Below are 25,309 nucleotides of genomic sequence, written 5' to 3'. Positions count from 1 at the left end.
CAGCTAATCTTTAAACATAGGGGTAGCAGGTAGTTTTGGTTTCACATACATGAATAAAGGCACATTCTGATACTAACTGTAAATCATGAAACAGTTTTTCAGGAAAAAGGTTTAAATAGTCTATTCTGAACTTAAAAGTACAAAATTGAAAAAATGTTTGTATTACAAGTATAGTTAGATATTTTTGGCTGACAGTAACTATAGCAAAAGAATGCAACACATACCTTACTTACGCACACAATTGAGCATTACTTAACACTTAACAATATTTTACACAAATAAACTACTGGTGCATTCCTAACTTAACTGAATACCATTTGTATAAGCTCCTGTCAATCAGGTGTCCAGATTAGGTCTGTTTCAATTAGTCAGGCTTAATGAGGGTTTTTTTTCACTTGTAAGTTCAATAGTTATTGTGCTACTCGTTTGAATCACAATAAACAGTATAAACCTACTTTAAATATCAAAACTCAACCGATATTTCAGATAGGTACTCATAGTCACGTTGGCTTGAGCAAATGCATATTGACTGCCACTGCCAACTCTACGAGTCCCGGTATCAGAGAGCAGAAGAAGAAGATCCACCAGTACGAGTGGCAACTCCAGTCGTCCAATAGTGATTGTGACATGAGCACGCACGCACTCGCGTGGCAACCAACAGCTGTTTGGTATTAAGGCTTGGTATAAAAAAACTGTGTGGATGAGTCTAATGTGATACATCAACAAACTAAAGCAATTAATTGGTCAGTACCCAAATGATCAATGTCACATCAAACTTAGAAAAGTAATACACGTCCAATAGAAAATCTCCATTCACCCCCCCCCCCCTCCCTATAATAATTTACACTTAGTGATGTTGATTTGTGTTTGATCGAGTGACGGATAGGGAACTGATGAAAATACACCAAGTAAAGACAAGGTGTAAAATAACAAGGATAGGTGCTTACCTAAAAATGTTAATAGTTTCTCCCAAATGTTCCCAAAAGACATCATGGCGTATATGTAAACTAAAAATTCAATTAGTGAATCTCAATAGACTATGGTTGCAGTTCTTTTCCATTTGCAAACCTTTTAGCCTTTTACCACATCCAACAGAATTTAACCCTTTTTCACCATCCAACCTCACACTACACTCACAAATACTGTACATATACTTCCTTAAAGATTCATAATCTGTTGTATATAGTGCATTTTTATGTTAACTATTTTTTCTTATCCCTTCAGTCACTTTTCAACAATTTCAATTAAATAAAATAATTTTTGTTTAACAATTAATTCCTTTTTCTTTGTACAGTAGCCCATAATAATCAAAGAGTTAAGTGTAGCCTACACTGTAAAATTTACCCTAAAAAGAAACATCAAAAGTATGTTGAAATAGTACAGTCAAATGTAACCAGACATAAAACATTCTCATCGAAGAGGCCCCAGATTTACAATAGGATGGGAAGTTGACTTGGACTATTTCAAAGTCAATGGTAGTAAGCAAAGGATACACAGTGTTGCAACTGAAGGTAGAAACATGGACGTTCCGCTGAGAAAACCGAGGAACTCTATTGCGATGAGGCCGAGACCCAAATAAAGTCCAAGACGGAAACTGTAAACAATAATTATCAATAGTAAACAATAATAATTTGTTAGTTTTGAAAGTCCCATATTTTTTTCAATTTTTAGATTTATAATAGTTGAGACCGAAGGAGCTAAAAGTAGCTGATTTGCCTAGCTGGGTTTTAGTGCTCGCCTAGTAACCTAAAGGTCGCTGGTTCAATCCTGAGAAAAGTTAGCAGTTTTTTTATGGTTTCAAACTGGACCCAGCAGCTCTTCATCATTAAGGCTTTTAATAAATGGTCCTTATTAATGAAACAGCTGTTATTAGTCAGTAAAAAGCTACACAAAAGACATCTAACTTGTGTAACTTCATTCTACACTCATCCTTCACTCAATGAATGGCATATCATTGACTTTTGGATGTCTAGTTGTATTAATAGTCAAAGCTCATATTCAGGTCAAAATACGTACCTAGGTGGAATTTCCATATCAATTGGTATTGTAATTTCAACTTATGGTAGATGAGTGTCTAGTTTTGTCTATGTAAAACAATATTATATTTCCTTATCTCATAAAGTAAACTAAGAGATCAGACAATATTTAGTTATAAATTTCAACTGCAAAGCTTACACTTGACTTAGATTAATTGTTTTTAAACCACACACCGGACACACCAACTGTTACTTACTGAAATGATTCGGTGTCATAATCACTCTCCTCATACTCCTCTGGCAGACATGTTTTAATATTTCCATTCTGAAAAGATAAATTTTACACAAAATGTGATTTATACTACACTGAAGCCAGCAACCCCTAATAAAGCATGACATTTTCATTTTATCCATTCATCTACTTTTACTGAAAATTAACTGCGACAGAGTTTTCTTTATTATAGAGTTTTTGTTCAGTTGTGTCTATAAGACAACAACCATAACGTGCTTGAATAAGGAATGATTAAGTTTCTTAAGAACAATGATTGAGTAGAGATAAGTATAACTGATTAAAACACTTATTCAAACACTCATACTGCTTGGCATTCATTCAAATACCTTTGAATTCACAATGATTAGAAACCCACCACTGAAGAAGAACCCATTACAGTTTACTACTAGCTGTTTATATACTGTACGTAAAAAATGTCTGAGGAAAGTTAAGGCGCATAAATTCAAAACACAATATTCGTAGTTTTCAAAATTAAGGAAACAATTCGTAGCCTCCTCACCGAACTAAAACCTGAAAACTAGAACAGCTAAGAGATAAGGCCAAGGATTTTAAAGGCTTATCTACAATAAATAACCAGTACGTCCAACAACCCCCCTGCCTCCTCCTTATGCAACATGAACAGCTGATTTAGCAGTCGTGGTTAGGCGTCGGCTCGGGTACACGAGAGAAATGAAGTTTCATTTCCCTGAGAAAACAGGGTGTTATTTTTGGTTCTGCAAAACGTCAGAGTAAATCCAAGGACGATTTTTTTTGTGCGTGTAGCAGGCCCGTTTTTGACCCTGTCAGCGCCCTAGGCACAACTAATAGTAGCGCCCCTTTGCAATATACAGGGCGTCCCGTAAGTAAACAGCCAAACTCCGGGAAATGGTTCTATGGGTCAAAATAAAGAGAAAATATAGAACATAATTTTTTACAAAATCGCTTTGTTATTAGATATCCGCCATTTTGTATTTTTACATAAACATTTTTATTTTTGGATTTTTTAACCGATCTTTATAAAACTTGGTATGTAGGTTAAAGTAGAAGGGATCCATGTAGAAAAAAAGTTAATCTTTATGCAGCATAAAATTTCAAAATGGTAGCCATTTTAAGTTTTAAACTAAAATTACTCAAAAACTTAAAATATTATGAAAAAATGATAGGAACACTTTTATTTAGCATTTTTAATTCCCTATCAAACGATACCAAGTTCAAAAAGATCGAATTATAAATAGATGAAAATATTACGATTTTTTGTTGTAAAATGGGGTAGAATAAGGCAGAAAGCTAGTCAGGTTTGCCTAATTTTACAGCTAAAAATCGTAATATTTCAAATATTTCTTATTAGATCTTTTTGAATTTGGTATCGTTTGATAGGGAATTACAAATGCTAAACACAAGTTTTCTTGGCATTTTTTCATAAAATGAGTAGTTTTTTAGTAATTTTGGTTTAAACATTTTAAATGGCCGCCATTTTGAAATTGTGTGTTGGATCAAGATTAACTTTTTTTCTATCATAGGGTCCCTTCTACCCTAGCCTACATACCAAGTTTCATAAAGATCGGTTGAAAAATTCCAAAAATAAAATGTTTATGTAAAAAATACAAAATGGCGGATATCTGGTCAACAAAGCGATTTTGGTAAAAATGTTATTGTTCATTTTCTCTTTATTTTGACTCATAGAACCATTTCCCGGAGTTTGGCTGTTTACTTACGGGACACCCTGTTTATCAGGGTATCCACCGACCGGGATAACCGGGAACCCGGAAATTATGCTAAAGTTTTTTTGAACCGTGATGAATTTTGTATTCCACCTGGAATTCTAAATTTACCGCCATCGGGAATGACAACAGAGACGTTTCCGTGACCGCGGGAGACGACAATACGTCTACACACGGCCGCGAGGGATTATCATTTTTCCACGATCGCAGAAGACGATGGTGATATCTACAGAGCCGCGAGGGTTGATCAGAATATTTCCACGATCATGGAAGACGATGACAATGTCCACACGACTGCGGTAATGATTAACATTTTGCCGCAATCGCGGGAAACAATAATTACGATGTCTTCACGACCGCGGGAGACGATTGCGATATCTACAGGACTGCGGGAGATACAATAATGATTTCTACACGGCCGCGAAAGATGATCAGAATTATGCCGCGATCGCGCAAGACGATGATAATCTCCTCACACCGCGGGATATGTTCATATATTGCCGCGATCATGGACGGTTATGTCCACACGACCGTGGAAAATAGTCCGAATTTTTACCTCAATCGGGGGAGACGGTTACGATGTCTGGATGGCCGGGAGGGATTATCAGGAAGTTTACCACGATCATGCAAATACAACCACCAATTTTTTAAATTTTCCAATTTTTTGGCGCCCCCCCCCCCCCAAAAAAAAGCCTATTGCCTCGCGCCCTAGGCAAGTGCCTACCGTGCCTATTCGGTAAATCGGCCCTGGCGTGTAGGTGTGTCTTCGTTGTGTAATTATTTTGACGAGTCCTGGATTATCAAATTAAGGTGACTGTTGAGCAATAATTGTTTTAATTAGAAAATTGCAAAAAGGATTTATAAATAAAAATTGCATGATTTCCCCGGTTAACTGAAATAAAGGGGGGAGAGCCGTTTCGGATAACCAATTTTTCGGTTAACCCATCATATGCTAAAATAGCCTATGTATTACCACAGTGTGTAGGAAAAATGAAGTTCGCCACGAAATGTCTACATAATACAGTGTTTTATTTCAGATACAAAAATATGTTACAATGGGTTTTGGACCTTTTTCGAGAGAGGAAAAGGCCTCCCTGTTTAGATATTACTTATTGTACTTATATTTTAGCCCTGTATTAATTTATGGAACCGTTTCGGTTAACCCAATTTCGGTTAACCGGGGTTCTAATGTATATGATATGGGGAATAATTAAAAAAAATTGAGTTTTTTATTACGTAACTACTTACCATGTAAGACAGTGTAACTAAGCAGATAGTCATGTGCGCCAGAAGTATCAAAAACCTAGCTGGTATTAAACTTTCACCACAGTGACTTATCATCTCCGTACCTGAAATATGATTCTAGCTAAGTATATTATAAATGTTGAGACTTTTTAATTATGTACCTTGTGGTAAACAAAAACAAATGGAACAAAATCCCAAACAACACTAAAACATGCTGTTTCTATGGGCTTAAAACTAAAAAATAAACAAGATTAAAAAACTGATACAAATTCCGCCACCAGAGAACTTATAGGCTCTAATTTTCTGTTAGATCTCAAGGCGAAACATTACAACTTCATCTATATATTTAAAAGGCAAAGCCCTCACTGACTGACTGACTCACTCACTCATCACTAATTCTCCCACTTCCCATTTACCTAGGAGGCTGAAATTCGGTACACCGATTCTTTGGGCATTAAATAGGAAAACTAAGTAGTTTTTATTCTGATCGGGCTTCCGGGCTCCGCCCAAGTGGCACTGGAGTTTCCCATGTTAACCTTATGATTTTTCATATTTAAAAGGAATTAATGAATCTTAACAGCTGTTTCAATTAAACAAGTTGGTTCTGTTCTGTGATGTTCAATAGCATTAAAGTTGCAAGGATTACCAACAGGGTGCAGCACTATTATTTTTTTTTAATTTATGACAACAGCTAATTTGCAACCAAAAGGTGAGTGAGCGTAGCGAACGAACTTCAACCTGGAGGCGAGTTAGCGTAGCGAACGAGCTAACCTGAAGGCAAGTTCGAGCGCAGCGAACCAGCTCCAACCTAAAGGTGAGTGAGCGTAGCGAACGAAGTTCAACCAGGACTTAATTGAGCCATGCGAATACTTATGAAGTTAAACGGGGCAAAGCCCGCGGGTACAGCTAGTAAATGATATATGTGTAGATAACAAAGCTAAAGGTGTCATCTCATTTATTAATTAATTATGAATTTTTCACTTATCTTAATTCACTTTTAAAATATGTATCGCCAGTGCTTGATCTGCGGGGAATGCAGCGGAATGAAGTTCCAGGGCCTCTCCTTTGTAATGATGAAAATATTGGCATAAATAGTTACTAATCATATTAAGGGTTAAGATACAGTTCAGGCACCTCATTTTTTACAAATCTAGCACTGTGTCACAGTATGTTGGCTATCGTACAAATCCAAACTAATCTAATCATTATTTACGAACAAAACGAAAACTAAACTAATTTAGATAATCATGGCATACGTTACCGGATACACTTTAATTATAGAGCACCCTAGGCCCATAGGCCTACCTACTTTAATGTTTTCAAAAAGTATAAGAAATTACCTAACCCAACCACACAATTTAATAGCAATAAGTTAGGTAGCACATTTAGATGACAGTTTATATGATTGTTTATTAGGCCTACCGTATATGATCAAATTAATACTATAATTAACCCTTGTTTTATCTGCAGTGTACCTGGCACAAACACTTTTAGATAATATGAGATGAAAATGCTGTATTAGATTTTTCCTCTGCTTATATTACAATACCATAATATATCAAAAATAGGCTATTAGCCTTACACTCTTTAAGTCCCCTTTTTAATCTTCTTAATTAGGTACTTTAAAAAATAAATAAATATATTTATTCATTTATGACGTTTGTTTGGGTTGGGGTTGGATTGGATTGTTTGTTCTTGTTGTCAGATCGTTGCTTAGTAACAGCCGGTTGAGTGAAGTTGATCTGAAAAGAAGACCACAACCAACAACGGAATTAGTCACGGCCACCTTTTTAGCCCGTTGATTTTCATAATATCTAACATATCTATAACATACCTTATAACATACATACATCGCTGACCAGTAATGACTGACTCAATGGATTTCGTCAAAAAGTTGTTCTCCTCTTCTTGTATTGTGATTTGATTGTGAAGTTGGTTTCTGCAGCTGAGGTTGTCTATGTTGCCCTTTACATGTACCAGCCAGTTGTAAATGAATAGTCTGTAAACAGTCATCACTCCCAAGTCACGGAACAGTGGCCGCCTTTGACTCCAGGCCGCGGCCTTCGAACTGGCAACGTCGCAAGTGGTGTTGTAACAGCTGTTTTTGTTTGGAAGCAACTAATGGTATTTGTGTATTTACGAAAGATTGGTTACTGGACTATGACAATATTGACTCCGCTTAAAAATGTACAGATATAGATTTTAATTCATATTGTTTCAATTTTCAATTCTGTATGTTTTATTTTCAATATGTATTTTAATAAATTTATATTCATATATCAAAAATTAAATCAATAAAGTGCGAATTAATGAGCTTATGTCACCTGTCTGCCATGTTATCTTATTGGACGTCTGTCACTGAACAACACCACTTGCGATGTTGCCAATTCTACCAGGCCGCGGCCTGTAGTTAAAGGCGGCCGTGGGTCTACGCAATGTTCGTGCCTCGCGCTAGACGTTATATGGCCCTTATAGCAGGCTTTTGAGCTTTCAGAATGCTTTTGTCTCTGAAGCGTGAAGCCTCAGACAATGACACCGTATATCATTAGGCTGTGGAAGAAGCCATAATAGGCTAATTTTAAGGATTTCGATTGCTCAAATTTTCAGTTGGTTTAAGTGGCTACTACTCGTGATAAGGGTAGTGTCATAGTTTAGTTAGTTCATAGTTCAATTTATCTTCTCCACGGTCATCAAGATCTGGGAATCGTCAAAATTTTCTTTTCTGATCTTCTTGTCATCGGCAAAGAATAAAATGATGGCGCTCGGATCTCGCAGACTCGCACCGCAAATCGTACACCGACTAAAATGTAAATAAGTGTAAATATAGGATAGTGTTTTATAGTAATTGTGATAGTGATATGAAATGAAATCAAATCAAATGCTTTATTGTCATTAAAACTAAAATACAAAGTTCATGACAATAATCGTCAAAAGAAAAAGAAAAACAAAACAATCAAGATGGCAACTAAAATAACTAAAACTCTAAACCAAAGTACTCTTCATGTTTATACAGGCAAGCCTGGGTTAGAGTAGTTTTTAAAACATGTTTAAATTTTGAAACACACAGGTTTTTGATGGATGCAGGCAAGAAATTGTACATTTTTACACCTTGGTACTCAAAACTATTTAGAGTGGCTGTATACTTATGCCTTACAGATTATCTTTAGATCTAGTATCTTACAATAGTTGTGAACATCAGATATCTTTTCAAAGTGAGAAATGTTTTCTTTTACATACAACAAACTTGCCAAAACATACATGGATGGAAATGTGAGAATGTTAAGACCAGAATGTTAAGTGTGAAAGCCAAAGGACTCAGTTCATATTTAAAGCTTCAAAAAAGGCTCTTCGAACTGTTTTGTTCCCTTCACCGTTGCCAATCCTGTAAATAAGTCTTCAGATCACATTTAAGTTTTAACTTTCCCTTCCATTTACATTTTATAAACTTGATCATTTATGAAGAAACCCCAATCATCTTATAGCTCTCCAAGTATATAAAGAGTTCATACGAACTATATTTCATATAAGATTTCATAGTAGGTTATTGAACTATAATTGGTGTGATAGGATTATGTATCCTATCCGCAACAATTTCAATCTTTCATACCACGACACTCAACCACTTTCTTTCAGAAAAATTTCCACTTCAAATACAGTAAAACTTTTTAATGATCTCCCTCTCCCTTTGAAAGCCGAACAGAACAAAGGAAAATTTAGGGAATGTGTTAAGTCCATCGCTGATAAATAAGGTCTGCTACACAGCGTCCGCAAATTTGCTGGTAGTCTTTATTAAACGACACGGGCTTGTGCATTGTGGAAGGAAAAAAACACCACCATTTTTTCTTTTTTTTCTTCCACCATGGCTTGTGTGTCACAACCGAACAATTTGTATAAATTTATATATTTAGTACCTACTTAATTAATTTCATAATAAATTAAATTTTATTCGTTTAAAGACTTGTCAGAAAAAGTAGTTGTTTATTTCTGGCTTAATAAAGGACTTTGACTTAAGTTCGACCCGAAGACGGATAGATCCTATACGCATCTGAAACGTCGGCCTCTAGTTTTACTCTTTCAACGACGTGGTCATCACCCGAAGACCTAGATTTGGCCAGTGACCTAGCCAGGATTTTGAAATGGAGAAGGGGTTGGTTGTCGAGAAGTCTGGGGGTATGGATTACCAGGGGGCTGGCTGGCTGGCAGAAGGGGGTGCGGGAAAATTTTTGAAAAATATTAGGCCCTGAAAATGGCTGCTTTTAGCTCTCCTGGCATTGAAAATTAACCAGGTGGCTTACAATTTTGTACCTTAATAATAAGAAATAAAAAATAAGGAAAATTATAATTATTAAATGTCTTTCATGGCTATAAGGGATTGATTAACATACACATTGAGATTGACTGATTGACTACAGTCATGATTCACACTCCGGAAAATACACAGTTTTGTGTTGATGAACGCGAATGCTATTTTATTGAGCTACAAAAGGCATCATACTCCACTCGACATTAATCCTTCACTCCTAGACTTTTTGGGTTAAAATATGCCATAGGGGGTGTCCCCATCCCAAATTATAATGAATAATATTGAAAAACATATTTTTACTTCATACAGTATGTCTTTAAATTAAGCTAATTATAGCAAATATGTGACGAGATATAAAGGCAGTTGTACTGTTATGACTCGTCAGGTCACATGACTTTGAATCATCCAATCGCGTCATTACTGCGACCCCTATACGTGGCACGAACCACGAATCTTTTCTGTCTTGTGTCCGCCATCTTTGTTCGGTGTTGTACATCAGTGGCGTAACAAATAAAGTGACTAGGATAATCTTTCTAGTGTCTGTCTGGGTAAGGTAGGTTTCCTTTCATCATACTAGTTTTATGTGGGTCATAAACTGGTTCTTATAAGATAAATTTAACTCTGATCGTGTGGTTTTTAAAGCTAAATGAACGTTTGGGAGGAGTCGGAGATCAATCCGTATTCTACAACGGCTCTCCGGCTTACTGCTCCAAATCTATGGCGTAGACTAAATGCTAAGAAAGGATTAATTTAGTTTTTAATAGCTTGTGTAGAAACAATGTCCATACTAGCAGATAGGATAAGACGGACGTTACTAAGATCCATTGCAACAACTACAAATCTCACAAAACTGAAAACTGTATTACTTTAGCAGCTGGTTGGCTATTGGGAGGTAGACCTAAGCTAGGCTTGATGTCAAATAAGCTAAGTAAGCCTAAGTGCTGCATTATGCTTACTCTATACAGTCACTTGTTACTCATTCAAATTATCAATGCATTTTAAGAATAGGCAAGCTATAATTCAATAAGTTAGGCCTATCAGTTAATCTTTCAAGTATAGGCTACCTAGGCCTAGGCTCTGGTTAGGGCCTAAAAGGTGTTGTAGGCCTAACCAGTTAGCGTAGTTTTAGATACTCTGTGGCCGTGTAAGGATTAAGATTAAGTTAGGAATCACAATGGCTCGGTGATAACGTAACTTGCTTACAAAAAGGTTTAATTTACTTGTTGCGTCAATTGATCCTTAAGTTATAAAATAGGCTAACTAAGGCCGTTTCGTGCTGCTAAGCGAAGACATCTTTAATTTGTTGTTAAACTATGGTCTTCTCATCCGTGGATGGAGTCGTCAGCACATTTTTGCACACAACACGAAACACATACAAAACATGACTGACCCGTGTTGGGAGTTGTGACCCCCTCCCCTTCTCTCCCCTTATCTTTGCTCTGGTTTCTTTTGTTTTGGTTGATAATGTGGATGGCAGTTAGTAGCCTAGGCCTATTGTAAATTACCTTATGTTTGATTTGAAGGACAGCTGTTCATTTAATATATGATCGGGATGTTGTTTTGATGCTTTGTAGATCTCAAATTCTTCTATAGTAGGCCTATCCATTTGTTTGTCTATATTTTATAGAGGCATGATTTCTAAATTATTGTGTTTGTCGGTGTAGTTATTGTTTGAATTAATGTTTGCCTTTGGTTTATGATGTTCTTTGAACAGTTTGTCTGATAAAAACTTGGACAATCGTCACATTTATTTTATTATAAACACCCTTGCTGTTTTTGCCTACTTTATCAAGTGTCTTCTTTTTTCTTTCCCCGAGGAGAAATGAGAGTTTGTTAGGTGTTTTATAGGCTATGCGACTTATACTTAATGTTTCGCCATTTCTTTCCTCAGTGTGTTGTGAAGTACAACTCCGTATTCTGCAGAGACTTATTTCTGGTCGGTTCGTGTAATTGTGATGCCCAAAAAAATAAAGGACGTTTTTATCTCAGTTTCGAGGGTGAATTTTAATTTTCGGTGGACACTGTTCAGATGAGATTTTAGTAACGTGATTTGTCTTTCATTTCTGTTGAATATAATGAATGTGTCATCCACATATCGACTGTAACTTAATGTATTATTTTGTTTTTGTGGCGGTTGGAGTCTGACCACAAGAATTTATTTTCAATGTGGTTTAAGAACAGTTCTTAGAGAATGCTGGACAGGGGTGAACCCATGGTTAAACCTTCATGCTGTAGATAGTTTGTTTTCAAACGTAACATAGTTTTGTTGAAGGACGCATCTGGTTAGGTTGACTAAATGTAATTCTTGTTTGGCTTCATTTGATAAAGAAAAATTTTTCTCCAAATTAGATTTCAATAGGGTCAATGGCCTCACTAATGGGCACATTTGTGAACAAGTTCATTAAGTACACAAAGTATGCTAGGCTAATAGGCCTATATAAGGGCCTTTTAATTTTATTTTTGATTATTTTGTTGACTAAATCTACAGTGTTTTTTACACTATGGTCATTCTTTAAGGGTCATTTTCAAACTGGATGCAACTTTACAGTCCTAAACATTTTAGGATTTAAAAAATATATATACTTATCTTAACAATTTTAGTTAAAAAAAAGTATTGAGTGAAGAAACACATAGCCTATATAAGAACACACTTTTGAATTGTCATTGATTTTTGAGTCATAATTTCTTTTATATAAAATTTTGAATCTAGGTAAGTCATTGTTTTCTACTGTCCTTCAACATGAACTTAACGATATAACTTTTAATTAAGCTGTTTGCAGCAAGTATATAATGTAAATACCTTATTAATAATGAAGTATTTTAACCATAAAGAAACATTGATAGCAAAATTCAATTTTAATATGCATATATTTTTTTATAACAATTTTTGAACAACTGTCCCCCACAATCGGTCCTGAGTGTTACTTCAGGAATGTTACCCAATGAAAACAGGGAAAAAAGGGAAATTTTGTTTTGTTTTGTTGGCAATAAGCAGCCATATTGTTTCTAGTTTCCAGCAATGTGGAAGTTTATGATTTAAGTTAGAAGAAAACCAGAATACATCAAGAATACGTTTTAATAATGATAAGTATTTTAATTCATTGTCAAGAGTGTTACTATTTTTTTTAAGTGATATGCATACTTTAGAAAAGTTTACTTAATATCAGTTGTTTAGTGTTGATGTACTATGAATGTAAACCTAACCTCCAAATTCTGGTCTTTACCCAGAGTCCACTTTTATAATTGAATAGTAACATTAGTCAGGAATGTTACCTGTCAGGAGTGTTACCTACAGTCATGAATGTTACTGAATATAAAAATAATATAACTGAATATAAACTTTTATATAGGCCTATGAACTTTTTTTGTTAGAAAATACACTTTTATAATCAAAAACTGGCTTTATTTTATTGAATTCCCAATGTATAATTCAGGAGTGTTACTTATTGTCATGAGTGTTACCTACAGTCATGAATGTTACTGAATATAAAAATAATAAAAACTAGTAGGCCTATAGAAAACTCTAAGTTTGTATATTTAGTCGTTTGTTTATATTAAGGAAAGATATCAATACACACTAACAACAATCATTGATAATCGATTGAAATTTTCTTGGTTATGTTGAGTAAATTAAAAAAATATAGTTTCTTTTCTGCTGTCGGGTAACACTCCTGACACATAAAAGGTTAATAACAAAAAACAAAATAAAAAAATTCTAAAAACAATAGGCCTATATTATAAGGTCTAGTAAGTTATTTATGACACCATTTTGTTCCAGTATACAATTTTTTTATTCAAAGAAACAGTTTTTTCCATAATCTTATTACAGTAACACTCATGACATTTTAAGGGTATTACCCAATAAAAAACAGTAAACAATCATAAATTACTGGATAAACTGAAAAAATTTCTATTAGGTAGTGTTTATTAATATATGTTGGAATGTTGTTTGTAAAAACAAAGGGGCTCTAGCAAAGTTTTTATTTAATCCACTCTTAACTTGAAAGTTGCATTCAATTTGAAAATGACCCTTAAAGCAGTTTCTTTTCTGATTAAGTTTTCAAGCTTTTTAGCAATTTTGTAAAAGTGGGAGATGATCTATAATTAAATTATAAGTAAATTATAACTAATGGCCTAATTTTTGCGTGTTGGGTTTGTGAATCTTCGGTTTGTGAATCTTTGGTAATCCACTGAGGATGGGAGCCTGAGGATTTAGTTACTTTAGTATATTTTATTTCGTCTTTAGATACAGTAGGAGATATAGGCCTAGTGCAGGTACCTAACTTAGTTATGCAGGAAAGTTCAGGAATAGGCTAAAAAATCAGGTTTAATGTAGGCCTAGACCTAGTTAAGTTCTAGGCCTACTGTAAAACCAGTTTAAATGTGGGCCTAACCTTAACTTAAGCTAATGCAATTTCGTAATTGAAGCTCTTGATACAGTGAATGAGGGATAGGTACTTTAAATATACACATGTGTGAAAAATTGAACGAATGGTGTTTTTGGCCTCTGGGGGACATCAAAATAGCCTACAAAAGTAAATCGGTCCCGGGCCTAGGTCTTACCGTGCCACCTAGGGTAATAGCTACTTCCCTATAGGGAAATTCGCTATAACTTAAACAAATGCCTCTGGTGTAAATTAACGAATATCAAAATTAAAAAATGTTTTTTAAGTTAGGGTAAACTTTTAAAAAGAGAGGGTCAAATAATCTTCATAATGATGCGGCGCTCCAGAAAATGCTGGAAACTGCTTTTTATAGACCTGACCTCCAACATTGGATTCATCTAGTAGACCCTCAGAGACCTATCGCAGAGAGAGACAACCTCAAATGTAAAAAATTAAAAATCGCTAGCCTATATTTACAAAAACTGAGATATACATTTTGTTCTAAATGTAATAAGGAAAAAGAAAATATATTAGTTTCACCCTGTTTTTCTTTAGCCTATAATAACTCTAAAAATCACGACACACAATAACAGTACAACGTAAACACTCGTTCCCTAGCAACATAAACAAACAATGACATATGGGAAAACTATCACAGAACAAGAAAAATAGTTCGGGAAACGGCCGTCTTTTATACTCTTCAACATGAAGCCCAGAATCTCCTAAACACGATAGTATGCCCGATGACCGGGTTTGTTCGATCTTGTGGGATTATATCAGCTGAAACCGTAGGCCTGTCAAGTCGCCGTAATTACGTCGATTGGCAACTAGAGGGTTAATAAGTCAATAAGTCATTTATTGGGCCAAATTGACAATACTTGCATTAGCCAAGTCAGTACAAGGAAAATAAATTCATTACATCTTAATAACAAAAAATTCCTTACTGTAAAAAATTCTATAACTAAATAACTAAACATGCGCACATGACTTTGTGAATGACCACTAAAGTAGAAATTCACGGACGCTGTAAAATGATCTATCTAACAACATGGACTTTAGACTTGTTCTAAACTTTTTTGGATCTTGTTCGGCCTTCAATTGAGGTGGAAGTCTATTAAATAGTTTTACAGAATTGTAATGGAAGTTTCTTTGAAAGAAAGAAGTGAAATGCTGGGGAATTGGTAGATTTAAAGTATTGCGCAATGGATACCTGGAATTTTTTGCAGATGAGAAAAAGGAAGTATTTTTGCTATGGAAAGATTGAGTTTCGAGGATGTAAATAGATGGGAAAGTTAAAATTTTAAATTCTCTGAAATAATCTCTGCATGATTGTTGTTTGGAAATAGAAAACACAATTCGAATCGCCCTTCTCTGAAGCCTAAACAAGAACCTAGTCCTCTCACTTTCGCACCCCCAAACAGGAACCGCATAGGTCAGATGAGGGTAGACAAGCCCATAATAGGCTGATAATAGGACATCAGTGGTGGCTGATTGGCTGAGAACTCTCAGCATAAATATACCCACCGATACTTTCTTGCTGACGTGCTCGACGTGGCTGTGGAATTTGAGGTTTTCATCAAGGACAAGACCAAGGAATTTTACTTCTGAAGAAGGGGAGATAGTGTTATCGTCGAGGAGAATGTTCAAGTCATAGTGGGACCGTTTTGACTGGTTAGAAATGGCAAATTGGACTATTTGGGTTTTTTGAGCGTTCAAGATTAGGTCATTTTCTTCACACCACTGAAGAAGGGAGTTTGATTCCAGAAAGGTGACAAGTTCCAGTTCCTCCATACTCGGTCTGGACACAGTTAGGGAAGTGTCGTCCGCGAATAGGCATACATTTGCCTCCTTTACGCTAGATGGCAGGTCATTAACCCATTGGCGCCGACTTACGAGCGTTACTCGTACGGCCGCTGCAGGCCCGGAGGCCGACTTACGAGAGCCGCTCGTGTCACCGCTAGGCAGCGCCATTTTTTATTTAGTTATTATTATTTTTCGCCCTTTTTGTTTCTTCTTAACTAGCCTATTATAATGTTTATAAATATCTTGCTTCTTGATTTACGTATTTACTCATTTATTTTAGCGATTAACAAACAATTTTGTGTTGCCATGGAAACCACATATCACCAAAAATCAGCTGCGGTAAGGTAAACAAACAATAAAAAAAAAAATGTTACTTATAAAAGTACACAACTTTTGATTTTTCTACGTAGGGAATCGATCGACCTTTATAATAGTAGTGTTATTTGGTGTCTGAATTAATCTTGGAATTTGGAACTTGTAATTTCGAGAAAGTACCCATTCATTATTATCAATGATTTTTTTTCGATATGTCAATATTTTTGTTTTCTACTTAACGTTTTAGAAATTAGGCTAAGTACTCATGTGAAAAAAAATATAGGCTATGGTTAATAACTGCCTGACCGTCACACTCATAATAAAAATGTTTAAGAAATCAAGACAAAGCACCTGTGCATGTGATTTTTACAAGTTTATATGTTAGGCTACACCCGCAAATAAATTATCATTATGTTATCATAATCAAACGGAATTTTGAAATAGTGAACTTACAGCAAGTTTGGTTAGTTTAGAACAGTTTCATTTCAATAGTTTTTTCTAATTGTTCATGTTGATACTTACTGAACAATAGGGTAAGCTACCGGTATTGAATTTGTCAGCTAATCCGTTAATATCCTATAGGCCTATCGTTTTTAAAAGTAAACTTTTGATATATAGAAAAATTATTGATAATGAATGTTCACTTCAACAGGAAAGTACCATTTGAAAGTAATCCTTGAGGCGTTTGTGGTGATTAGTCTAGTGTGCCATTAAATTTACCCTTAAGGCCACTTAGTTAGTTAGGCCTAAAATGATAACATCAGTAGGCCTAGGTATCTATTTTTCAATGATTTAATATATATAGTGTAGCCGTAGCCTATGTGTAGTTTAACATATGTCTTAAATAATAACTTCAGGTAAATTACATTTAGGCTATCACAAAAACGTTTGAAATAACAGACCCTTTTAAATGCCACGATTTCCACTATCTTTTAAAATAATTTGTAGACGTAGGCCTAATGTCTTCTCTGACACCCCTTGGGAAATGCAATTTGTGTAACTTGCCGACATTGTTTTGTTGTGGTTAAAAATTGTCTGCAAACTTAACAAACTCAGTTTAACTGGCCTCTTTGGCTAATTGCAATATACATGGAGAAACACTTGAGCGGATAAGGTTTATAGAATAATGTGTAGACCTGTTACGTCTAAATTTAAAGACAAGCAGTGTAAAGAAGGTAAGAAATGTTATGATTTGTGGTAAGTTTTAAAAACCTTAAGTCTTTAACTTAAGACAAATCTGTATTTTACAGGATAAATAACACAGTTCAAGATGGGGAATATGTTTGCAAATCTCTTCAAAGGCCTCTTCGGCAAGAAGGAAATGAGGATATTGATGGTGGGGTTGGATGCCGCTGGTAAAACAACAATCCTATACAAATTGAAACTAGGAGAAATTGTTACGACAATTCCTACTATTGGTAAGTCTAAATGATGAAATATATGTTATTTGAGTTAAGAAGGTCTATTTAAATTTGTTTGTTGTACCTGTAGAGTGAAAGTAAAAACTGTCTGTAAATGTAGTATTCTAGAGTATTACAATAATTAATGATTTAGTTTGGTTACGGTAGCTTTTCGTTCATTGTTGGCAAAATCATTGAATTACTGAATTGGGACTAATATTTCCATTGAACAACATTTTGTTTCATATGTGCAAGTTAGGCTCTGAGAATTATTCATCAGCAAATATATCCCTATATTATATTTTCCAAATATTTATTCTATGACGATATATTAAGACGATAAGTACCGTAACTGAGTTAGTTGAATTAAGGACGTTAATAATCTTCAGATGATTATTGTGTGATTTTTGATTAACTTCTAGCTCAGAATTAGATCGGTTTTTTTCTTAGGTAACTTGGCCTACAACAAGTCCCAGAGCCATAATCAGGAACTTAGGAATAATTTTATTTTGGCAACTAATTAAGATAAAATTTTACCTTAATATTATATTTAAGTTAGGCTTGTACATATGAATTAGACATACTGAGGAAATACAATATGATAATGCGTGAAAAAATTGTTATAGAAAACTAACCAAATGTGTGTTATTTTTCCTGTTGCTCACTGCCCTCAGAACCAATTATAAATCTATCCAACTGTTTTTTTTTACTGTAAAACAATAAAAAAATTACCTAAGTGAATAATTTAAATAGTTAGGCCCTACCTATTAATTATTTCATATACACTAACAAGGTATAACATGATAACAATTAGTTAAATTAATTTCCATTCAGAAAAGGTAAAAAAATCACTACCTAACATTTTACCCCAGACCAAAATGGTAAATCGTGGGTCCGAATATTTATTTCCCTGTCACTGTTGGCAGCCGTGGTATTTTGTTGTAGTAAAGGATAGTATTAGTCCCAAAATATCTGATATTGATGGTATATAGGCCTAAAGCAGTATGTCTCATCCCCCCACAGTTAGAATTGGTAGGTAGGTACAGTACTGTTTGTGAAATCAATGGAACCGTTTTCATGTATTGTCGTAAAGGTTAGTACCTACTAAAAGCTTAGTAACCTCAAAATGTTTCAGTTTATTTGAAAAAAAATCATGATTGGCTGTAGCCTACTGTAATATTGAATAGGGTTACAAAATGTCCCGGCGCCGAGAAAAACATGGGCAACAGCATAAAACGAGTATTGTAGGTTACAGGGTGTCCACCCAACCTGGAAAATCAGGAATTGTGTGAATTTAGACAGCCGGGAAACTTAAATTGTTCGAATGAAATCCAAAAATTCTACCAATTTTTCCTTATGCGTAGCCTAGTTGAAAATCACAACTGCGGAAAACTGTTGTGATTATAGACATTTCTGAGATCACAGGAAATCGCCAAAAATTTCGCTGTTTGGTGTCAAGATGATTACAAAATGTGGCCACGATCGTAAAAGAGATAGTTGAAATTACTGCTGGAGACGATCGTAGTTGTACCACGATCTTGTGAAATCATAGCAAGTGTTTTTACGATTGTGGATTATTAGCACATTTTTTACTACGATAGTGAGAATCAATCAAAGGTGTTAACATGATCGTTTAGAAGATAAACGGATGTTGCCTCGATTGGAAGACACATCGGTTGCCTTGATCGCAAGAAATTATCACGGAATTTGCGATTGCAAGTAATGATCACCAGTGGGTTTGACATGACTACAGAAGGTGATCACAGTTGTCCAACTTGTGAGAAATATTGACGGATGTTGTCACGGTTGCATGAAATCATCATGGATTTTGCCTCGACCGCGGGACATCATTATAGATGTTATAAAATATAGTCCAGACTCTTCAATCGCTTCCGTTTCTCATCACTTCTGCGTCTCGTCGAGCACAGCCACGTTCCCGTCGCTCATTGTGCTAATTTTTGTCCTTAATTCAATAGGCCTAGGAATAGCAAATTTTAGGTCTAATTAGTTTCAAGCAGGTCTGGTTTTTTTTGTTTTCTGCAATCTAAAAAAAATGGAGAATACATTTTTTATTATTTGAATACTTATTGAGTTTCTTTATCCTAGTTACCTAAAAAGTTACATTACAAACTTGTAAACAACATGTCTCAAACTTTTCAGGATTTAAATAAACAACATGTGTCATAATTTTCAGGATTTAACGTGGAGACTGTAGAATACAAGAACATTAGCTTTACAGTATGGGATGTTGGTGGTCAGGACAAAATTAGGCCGTTATGGCGGCACTATTTCCAAAACACACAGGTTTGTACTTTCCTAATCATAGACGTTGTGCATCTTAATTTGTATTAAATTCCATTTTGTAGCTCCTTATTTTAATTTCTATGTATATCTAATACTATTTTAGGCCTACTTCAATGGTCTATTACTAGTTTGCAATTCAGTTGAATATTTATTTTTTTGACAATTTTCTTCTGCTCTCTAGAGTATCTCAGTCTGTGCTAACAGATTTTTAATTAGTTTAAACATTGGTTCTGAGATAGTTCCTCTAGAGTAATGATTCATCAAACCACTCGCTTGACTCATTTATTTGTCATTACCATCCATACCGTAAATATTTGCTAGTATATTGCTCATGATATTTTGTATTTAACAGGCTTACAAATTGCCACAAGTAAACTTTGATTCAAGTGTAGGTATTAGCTTTTGAAAATCCTTCTTTCTTTATTGAGGCGAACTTAGGACCTCATGGTCCTTTCTTACAGTTAACCTCTAAATAATAATAGTAATAACAATAATACATGATATGAACAAAAGTAAAATACACATTTCGTAACATAATTAATAATAAACAACATAACATACATTTCTTTTCCTAGCATACAGTCACACACACATACACTCTTTGCAGCAGCTAAGCCTAACGCACGCCATCCCGCCACGCCACTACCATCCGGTTAAGCTTCTATCCTATATAATCCAAACCCATGTTTAGCTATACAAAAATATATATATATATATATATATCACATAGTAACAGTTTTTGGAAGAAAAACATTGTGGAGGAAATCGATGAATAGACACAAACACAACTACACTTCCCAAGAAAAGAGTTCATGTCAGTTACCAGCACTCAACACATTTTGTTATATAATTAATTTGATATTCCACAATTAGTTTCAAATTATTTAACCTTGACACAAGCTAGCTAATACGGAAAACTTTTTTTTAGAAAATAACATGGGAAAATCCAACTTTTTCAACTAAAAAAGCTTTGACAACATGCTGCAACTATGGTACTATACCAAAATTACATTGATTTTATTATTTTAATTTTTAGGCATTTTATTTAAGTTAAAATTTGTGATGATTTTGTTGCAGGGTCTGATCTTTGTAGTTGATAGCAATGACAGGGAACGTATCGGAGAGGCACGGGAAGAACTAATGAGAATGTTAGCTGAAGATGAACTTAGGGATGCTGTACTTCTAATTTTTGCCAACAAGCAGGTAAATACTTGTGAATCCTGTTAATCCTGTATGAATGCTAGTCATTTTTGCCATTGGATGTCTGTATTTCTTTCAGTTTACAATACATTTCCATTAGCCTAAACATATTCCTTACCGCTCACTCCTGAATGAGAGGTCTTGAGTTTCATGATAACGTATTAATCACCTCAATTTGAATTTGGAATATAAATTGTTATTTGTTATTGGTTTATGTTTACTAGCTTTATTATACTTGTTTGTAACGCAGTTAAACTTAAGTAAATATAAATTTCCTTTAAGGTATTCAATTGATATTAAATTGTGAAGCCAAATGTTGATGCATTGTAATTTACCATAGGCTACAGACCTTTTGTGGTCTACAGGCCACTGTGTACCAGCCTACTTGTGGAGTAATTCAATTTCATCGTTTGCCTTGGTTAGAAGGTATTATAAATCCAATAAAATTTTATCATCTTTTCAGTATACTTGAAATTATTAGTCTGTTATCACACCACAATGCTCAAAATAATGTTAGGGCTCCATTATTATTGCATTTTTTCTATAAAATATAATTGCACCTACCGGTTTCCTTTTTTGTAAATTATTTTCTTCAGAACAACGTAAATTGTAAACTTTGTTGGTTTAGGCACATTTACTGTAAAGTTGCTATTTTGTAACTAATGTTTTGAAGCTGTGCAGTTTTGTGCCAGGAAATGAATGATAAGTGTTATCTTCTTATCCTACTCTCTTTCTGTTGCTGATTATACTGAATGTGATTCTTAAATTTGAGCTGTTCTTGAGTTAACTGTATACATCTGTGTTGTTGATTGCAGGATCTGCCAAACGCAATGAACGCTGCAGAGATCACAGACAAGTTGGGGCTGCACTCACTACGCAACCGCAACTGGTACATTCAGGCTACATGTGCAACTAGTGGAGACGGTCTGTACGAAGGCCTTGATTGGCTGTCTAACCAACTCAAGAACGCCAGTCGTTAGTGAGCGTGTGATTAAATGGACAAACGAGGTCGCAAACTCGACTGTGGCGCGTCGAGCCCCCACCCTACAGAAAGAAGTATGAGCCGCGCGATCCAGACTTTACGTTGGGTTTTTAATTTGTTGCATCGTGCTGTGGGGGAAAATTCGCAGCTAAGAACAGTAATCCGAGGGGGGCGGGGGAATTTTTCTGCAAAGATTTCTAAAAGATTATCCTAGTGTAGGACAGAAAACTTTTGAATAATATATATATAACAACATTCCGGCAAATGGTCTGATACGCGAGTGTCGGCTGATGTACATTTTGTCTCTTCAACAGAATCTTCAATCTAAAATTTGTTAGGATATAACGAATGTTGTACATTTTCCTTTCGCATATTTGTTATTATCGATATTTAAATATATTGTATGTTTTTGACGTTTAAACTTGGAAAGAGATGTATGTTGAGGAGACTTGTGAAATATAATAACTATGTATTTGTGCTTGATCATTTTGTTCTTTTAAGTTATTCTTAATCCTGTGAATTTACACCTTAGTTTTATATTCATATTTTGATGTATCGCTTTAGAATATTACTGTGTATTATCGTCCCTATTATTTTTTGTTATTTAACCTGTGTTGTTCTTTTGCAATTTGTTGGTTATGTTTTTAGTAAATCAAGTTAAAAGTTCCAAGCTTTAAAAGTCTACAAGCTCACCCTTATCGCCTGGCGTTCTACTTTTAATTATATATATATAAATTTATTTATTTGAATTTTTCGTATTTAATTTTGTTTTATCTACAACTTGACTTAAAGGTGCATTTATAACACATGTAAATATAACGTAGTATCATGTACAGTTTGTTATTTCAATTCACATTCTCATTAGTGTATGTAGTTGAGAAAAGCAGTTGAAAATCCAAATTTTCCAAAGCATAAAACCGCTGGTATAAATTTGCTTGTAAATGTTGTACGAGAAAAACAAATTAAATATAAATATGATTCATATTTCAATGTTCAGTACAAACCAAATCGGAGAAAGCTATAAATAAACTTTTTCTTTCTACTTAAGTTTGTTGTGGAATTCCCTTATTGTATTTTTTTAACCCTTTCTTTTTCATATCATAGTAGGTAGTAATAACATTTATTCCCAATCGATAACTATTTTTTTCTAGGCCTATTAAATACAATCCATCCTACAAAATAATTAGGCCCTGAATATGTTAAAGTATTGCAGAAATTCAACGCTAACTATCATCTTCATCATTGCATGCATTCTTGTCCAGCATAATCTAAATATTTAATAAGTGGTAGGAAATTGAGTTTCTCTTTATTTATTAATCTACGCTGCTAATATTGATAGTAGTGTGATGTCCTTCACTCTTACATAGCTATGAGAAAACAATCAAATAGACCCAACTCGAAGATCGATAGGCTTATATAAAAAACAATCATTAAAGCATTTTTTACTACTTTCCACTGTTAAGTTTCAAGTTATGACGGTAAATTTTCCTATGTTAATTTTGCTAGATAATAAAAATTGGAGTAAGGACAAACTAATTAGATAAATACAAACACTTTATTATTAAAATAATGCCAATAGTAACAGGAAACAAAACACAAAAGTGACACCACACAATTAAACTCTGAAAACTTGCAGTGCAAGAGGTGTCCTATGGTGTCTGTGCTAAGCAATGCGTTCAGACTGAATGTAGTGGAGGAGGATTTTGGTCATTGAAATGAGGTCGTTACAAGAGGTACAGAGTGACTTCTGTGTACCAGTGTAAGCAAGCAAAAACACATAGTTTTTTTTTCTTTTAATACAAGCACACAATTAAGGGTAGCTATGTGAAGCCACCTCTCATTGGTCGAGGCAACTTCAATGTTTAAGGTGTAAAAAGTAATGCCTGAACTAATTAATTGGCAAATAAAAGTTTTAAAAATTATTTTTATCTTGAAGATCACTCATCAGCTATACAAGTAAGCCAACAGCTCAACACTCATTAAAACACCTAAACAAACTACGTTGGGAAAGCAACATTCGATACAACCTTCAACATAACATCAGATATGGTAAACCTTTTTGGTAGTTCCATATACTATGTATAGGGAGAGAAAGTAAAAAGCCAATATACAATTTTATTTTTCTATTGAAAGTTGCAAAATGTCATTTTCAAAGGTATCTTACATTTATCACACTCCAATATTACTCTAGGTTTCTCTAGGTATTTTCTGTACACATGTGGGCATTTTCATCCAACTCTTTGAAGTTGATCTGTACCGAATCATTTGAATTGAAACAGTGCTGTCTTTGTTGTTTGTTCTTGCACATATGTTGTGACGTTGGCGTGTCAGAACTGAAAAATATTTGTCACTTTTGATGCAAAGTTGATTACTTTTTAATTTGCTTTTCCATTAATGAGGACTAATAAAATAAAACAAATAATAGCCAGACACACATTCCTCTTGAAATTAATTATTTACATTATTAAACCTTTAAAAACAGTTGCATGGTGTGGTCGAGTGATGGTGTTTTCAAGTGTGTTTATATTGTGACCTTGACTTGTAAACAGCATTAACCATCACCCATTTTGGCAAAACACAACTATTAACGCCATGGTAAAACATGAAGTAGGCCTATCATTGTTATAAAATTGCTGATTAAAAGGATGTAGCTTTGTTGATTGGGTAAACCAATTGAAAAATAGCTGATTTGGACCTTTTTTGGAGTTATTGTATAAACTTCCAAAAGCAGGTTGACTTAATTCTCACATTTGTATCATCACTGGATGCAATATGCTAAAGAATTGGCATATTTGTATAACTAAATTAAATCTGAGCCCTGATTAACACGTTCAGTGCGGAATACCTTCAAACAGGCGCTCGATAATGGCGGCGAGGCCCGGGCGAAGCCCCGCAGCGCAACTGAATCGGTGAACGCAATTGGCATTCAAATATTTCAGTCTGACGAATGAAAAAAGAGCAGCGGTGATTGTGCTGTGTTAGCCCGAGAGTGGACGTAGTTCACTGAAACAACCAAAGGTAGCAGCACTGCCTGGATTCGTAGCCAGTGTCTTTGTAAAGTGGCTTGAAAAGAGAAAATTGCCGGAACCGGGACAAAAGTATTGCTAGACGGGATTTTACGGGAAATTTTAGTACCAACCTACACCAGACTAAAGCTACATAATCTAAGCTACAGGCTGGCAACGATTATAACGTTCCCCGGCAAAGGCTAAGCTCACATTAAACTAATGTGGAGAGAGTGGCATGACGTCAGCTTTAGCTGATGTCCGCCACCAGTGCTAGTGTCGGACATCATCTATTGATGATGCCCGCATTCAACGTGTTAATGATTCTATCTGCTCAATAAAATGCAACTGTAAAAAGAGCATCAAGCATATAGTAGAGGTGTAATCAATCTCCTAATT

The 25,309-nt window shown here is 34.8% G+C and overlaps 2 protein-coding genes across 4 annotated transcripts; one reads left to right on the top strand and one right to left on the bottom strand.

Moving 5' to 3' along the window:
* Window positions 1–41: 41 nt before the first annotated feature.
* On the bottom strand, window positions 42–6,777 carry LOC129004478 (transmembrane protein 107-like). Of its 2 annotated transcripts, none has more exons than XM_054433080.1 (5): window positions 6,689–6,777; window positions 5,217–5,317; window positions 2,234–2,301; window positions 1,494–1,594; window positions 42–661 (listed from the first exon to the last, which is right to left on the bottom strand). In XM_054433080.1, the coding sequence occupies exons 2-5, from the start codon at window positions 5,307–5,309 to the stop codon at window positions 501–503; spliced, it is 423 nt and encodes a 140-aa protein (XP_054289055.1). In that variant the 5' UTR covers window positions 5,310–5,317; window positions 6,689–6,777; the 3' UTR covers window positions 42–500. The 2 variants fall into 2 exon arrangements, with proteins under 2 accessions (XP_054289055.1, XP_054289054.1); XM_054433079.1 differs by lacking the exon at window positions 6,689–6,777 and adding an exon at window positions 6,475–6,564.
* Window positions 6,778–9,952: 3,175 nt separating this feature from the next.
* LOC129002288 (ADP-ribosylation factor 1) lies at window positions 9,953–22,495 on the top strand. Of its 2 annotated transcripts, none has more exons than XM_054429973.1 (5): window positions 9,953–10,069; window positions 17,270–17,437; window positions 19,614–19,723; window positions 20,801–20,926; window positions 21,739–22,495. In XM_054429973.1, the coding sequence occupies exons 2-5, from the start codon at window positions 17,290–17,292 to the stop codon at window positions 21,901–21,903; spliced, it is 549 nt and encodes a 182-aa protein (XP_054285948.1). In that variant the 5' UTR covers window positions 9,953–10,069; window positions 17,270–17,289; the 3' UTR covers window positions 21,904–22,495. The 2 variants fall into 2 exon arrangements, with proteins under 2 accessions (XP_054285948.1, XP_054285949.1); XM_054429974.1 differs by having other exon boundaries at window positions 10,001–10,064.
* Window positions 22,496–25,309: the final 2,814 nt, after the last annotated feature.

The sequence above is a fragment of the Macrosteles quadrilineatus genome, unplaced genomic scaffold, assembly GCF_028750875.1.
Source record: "Macrosteles quadrilineatus isolate MER2022 unplaced genomic scaffold, UCM_ALF_1.0 Scaffold_9__3_contigs__length_116548681, whole genome shotgun sequence".
In the NCBI taxonomy this organism is placed as follows: domain Eukaryota; kingdom Metazoa; phylum Arthropoda; class Insecta; order Hemiptera; family Cicadellidae; genus Macrosteles; species Macrosteles quadrilineatus.
The sequence above is the reverse complement of the archived record's forward strand: the minus strand, read 5'-3'. Positions and strand labels throughout refer to the sequence as shown.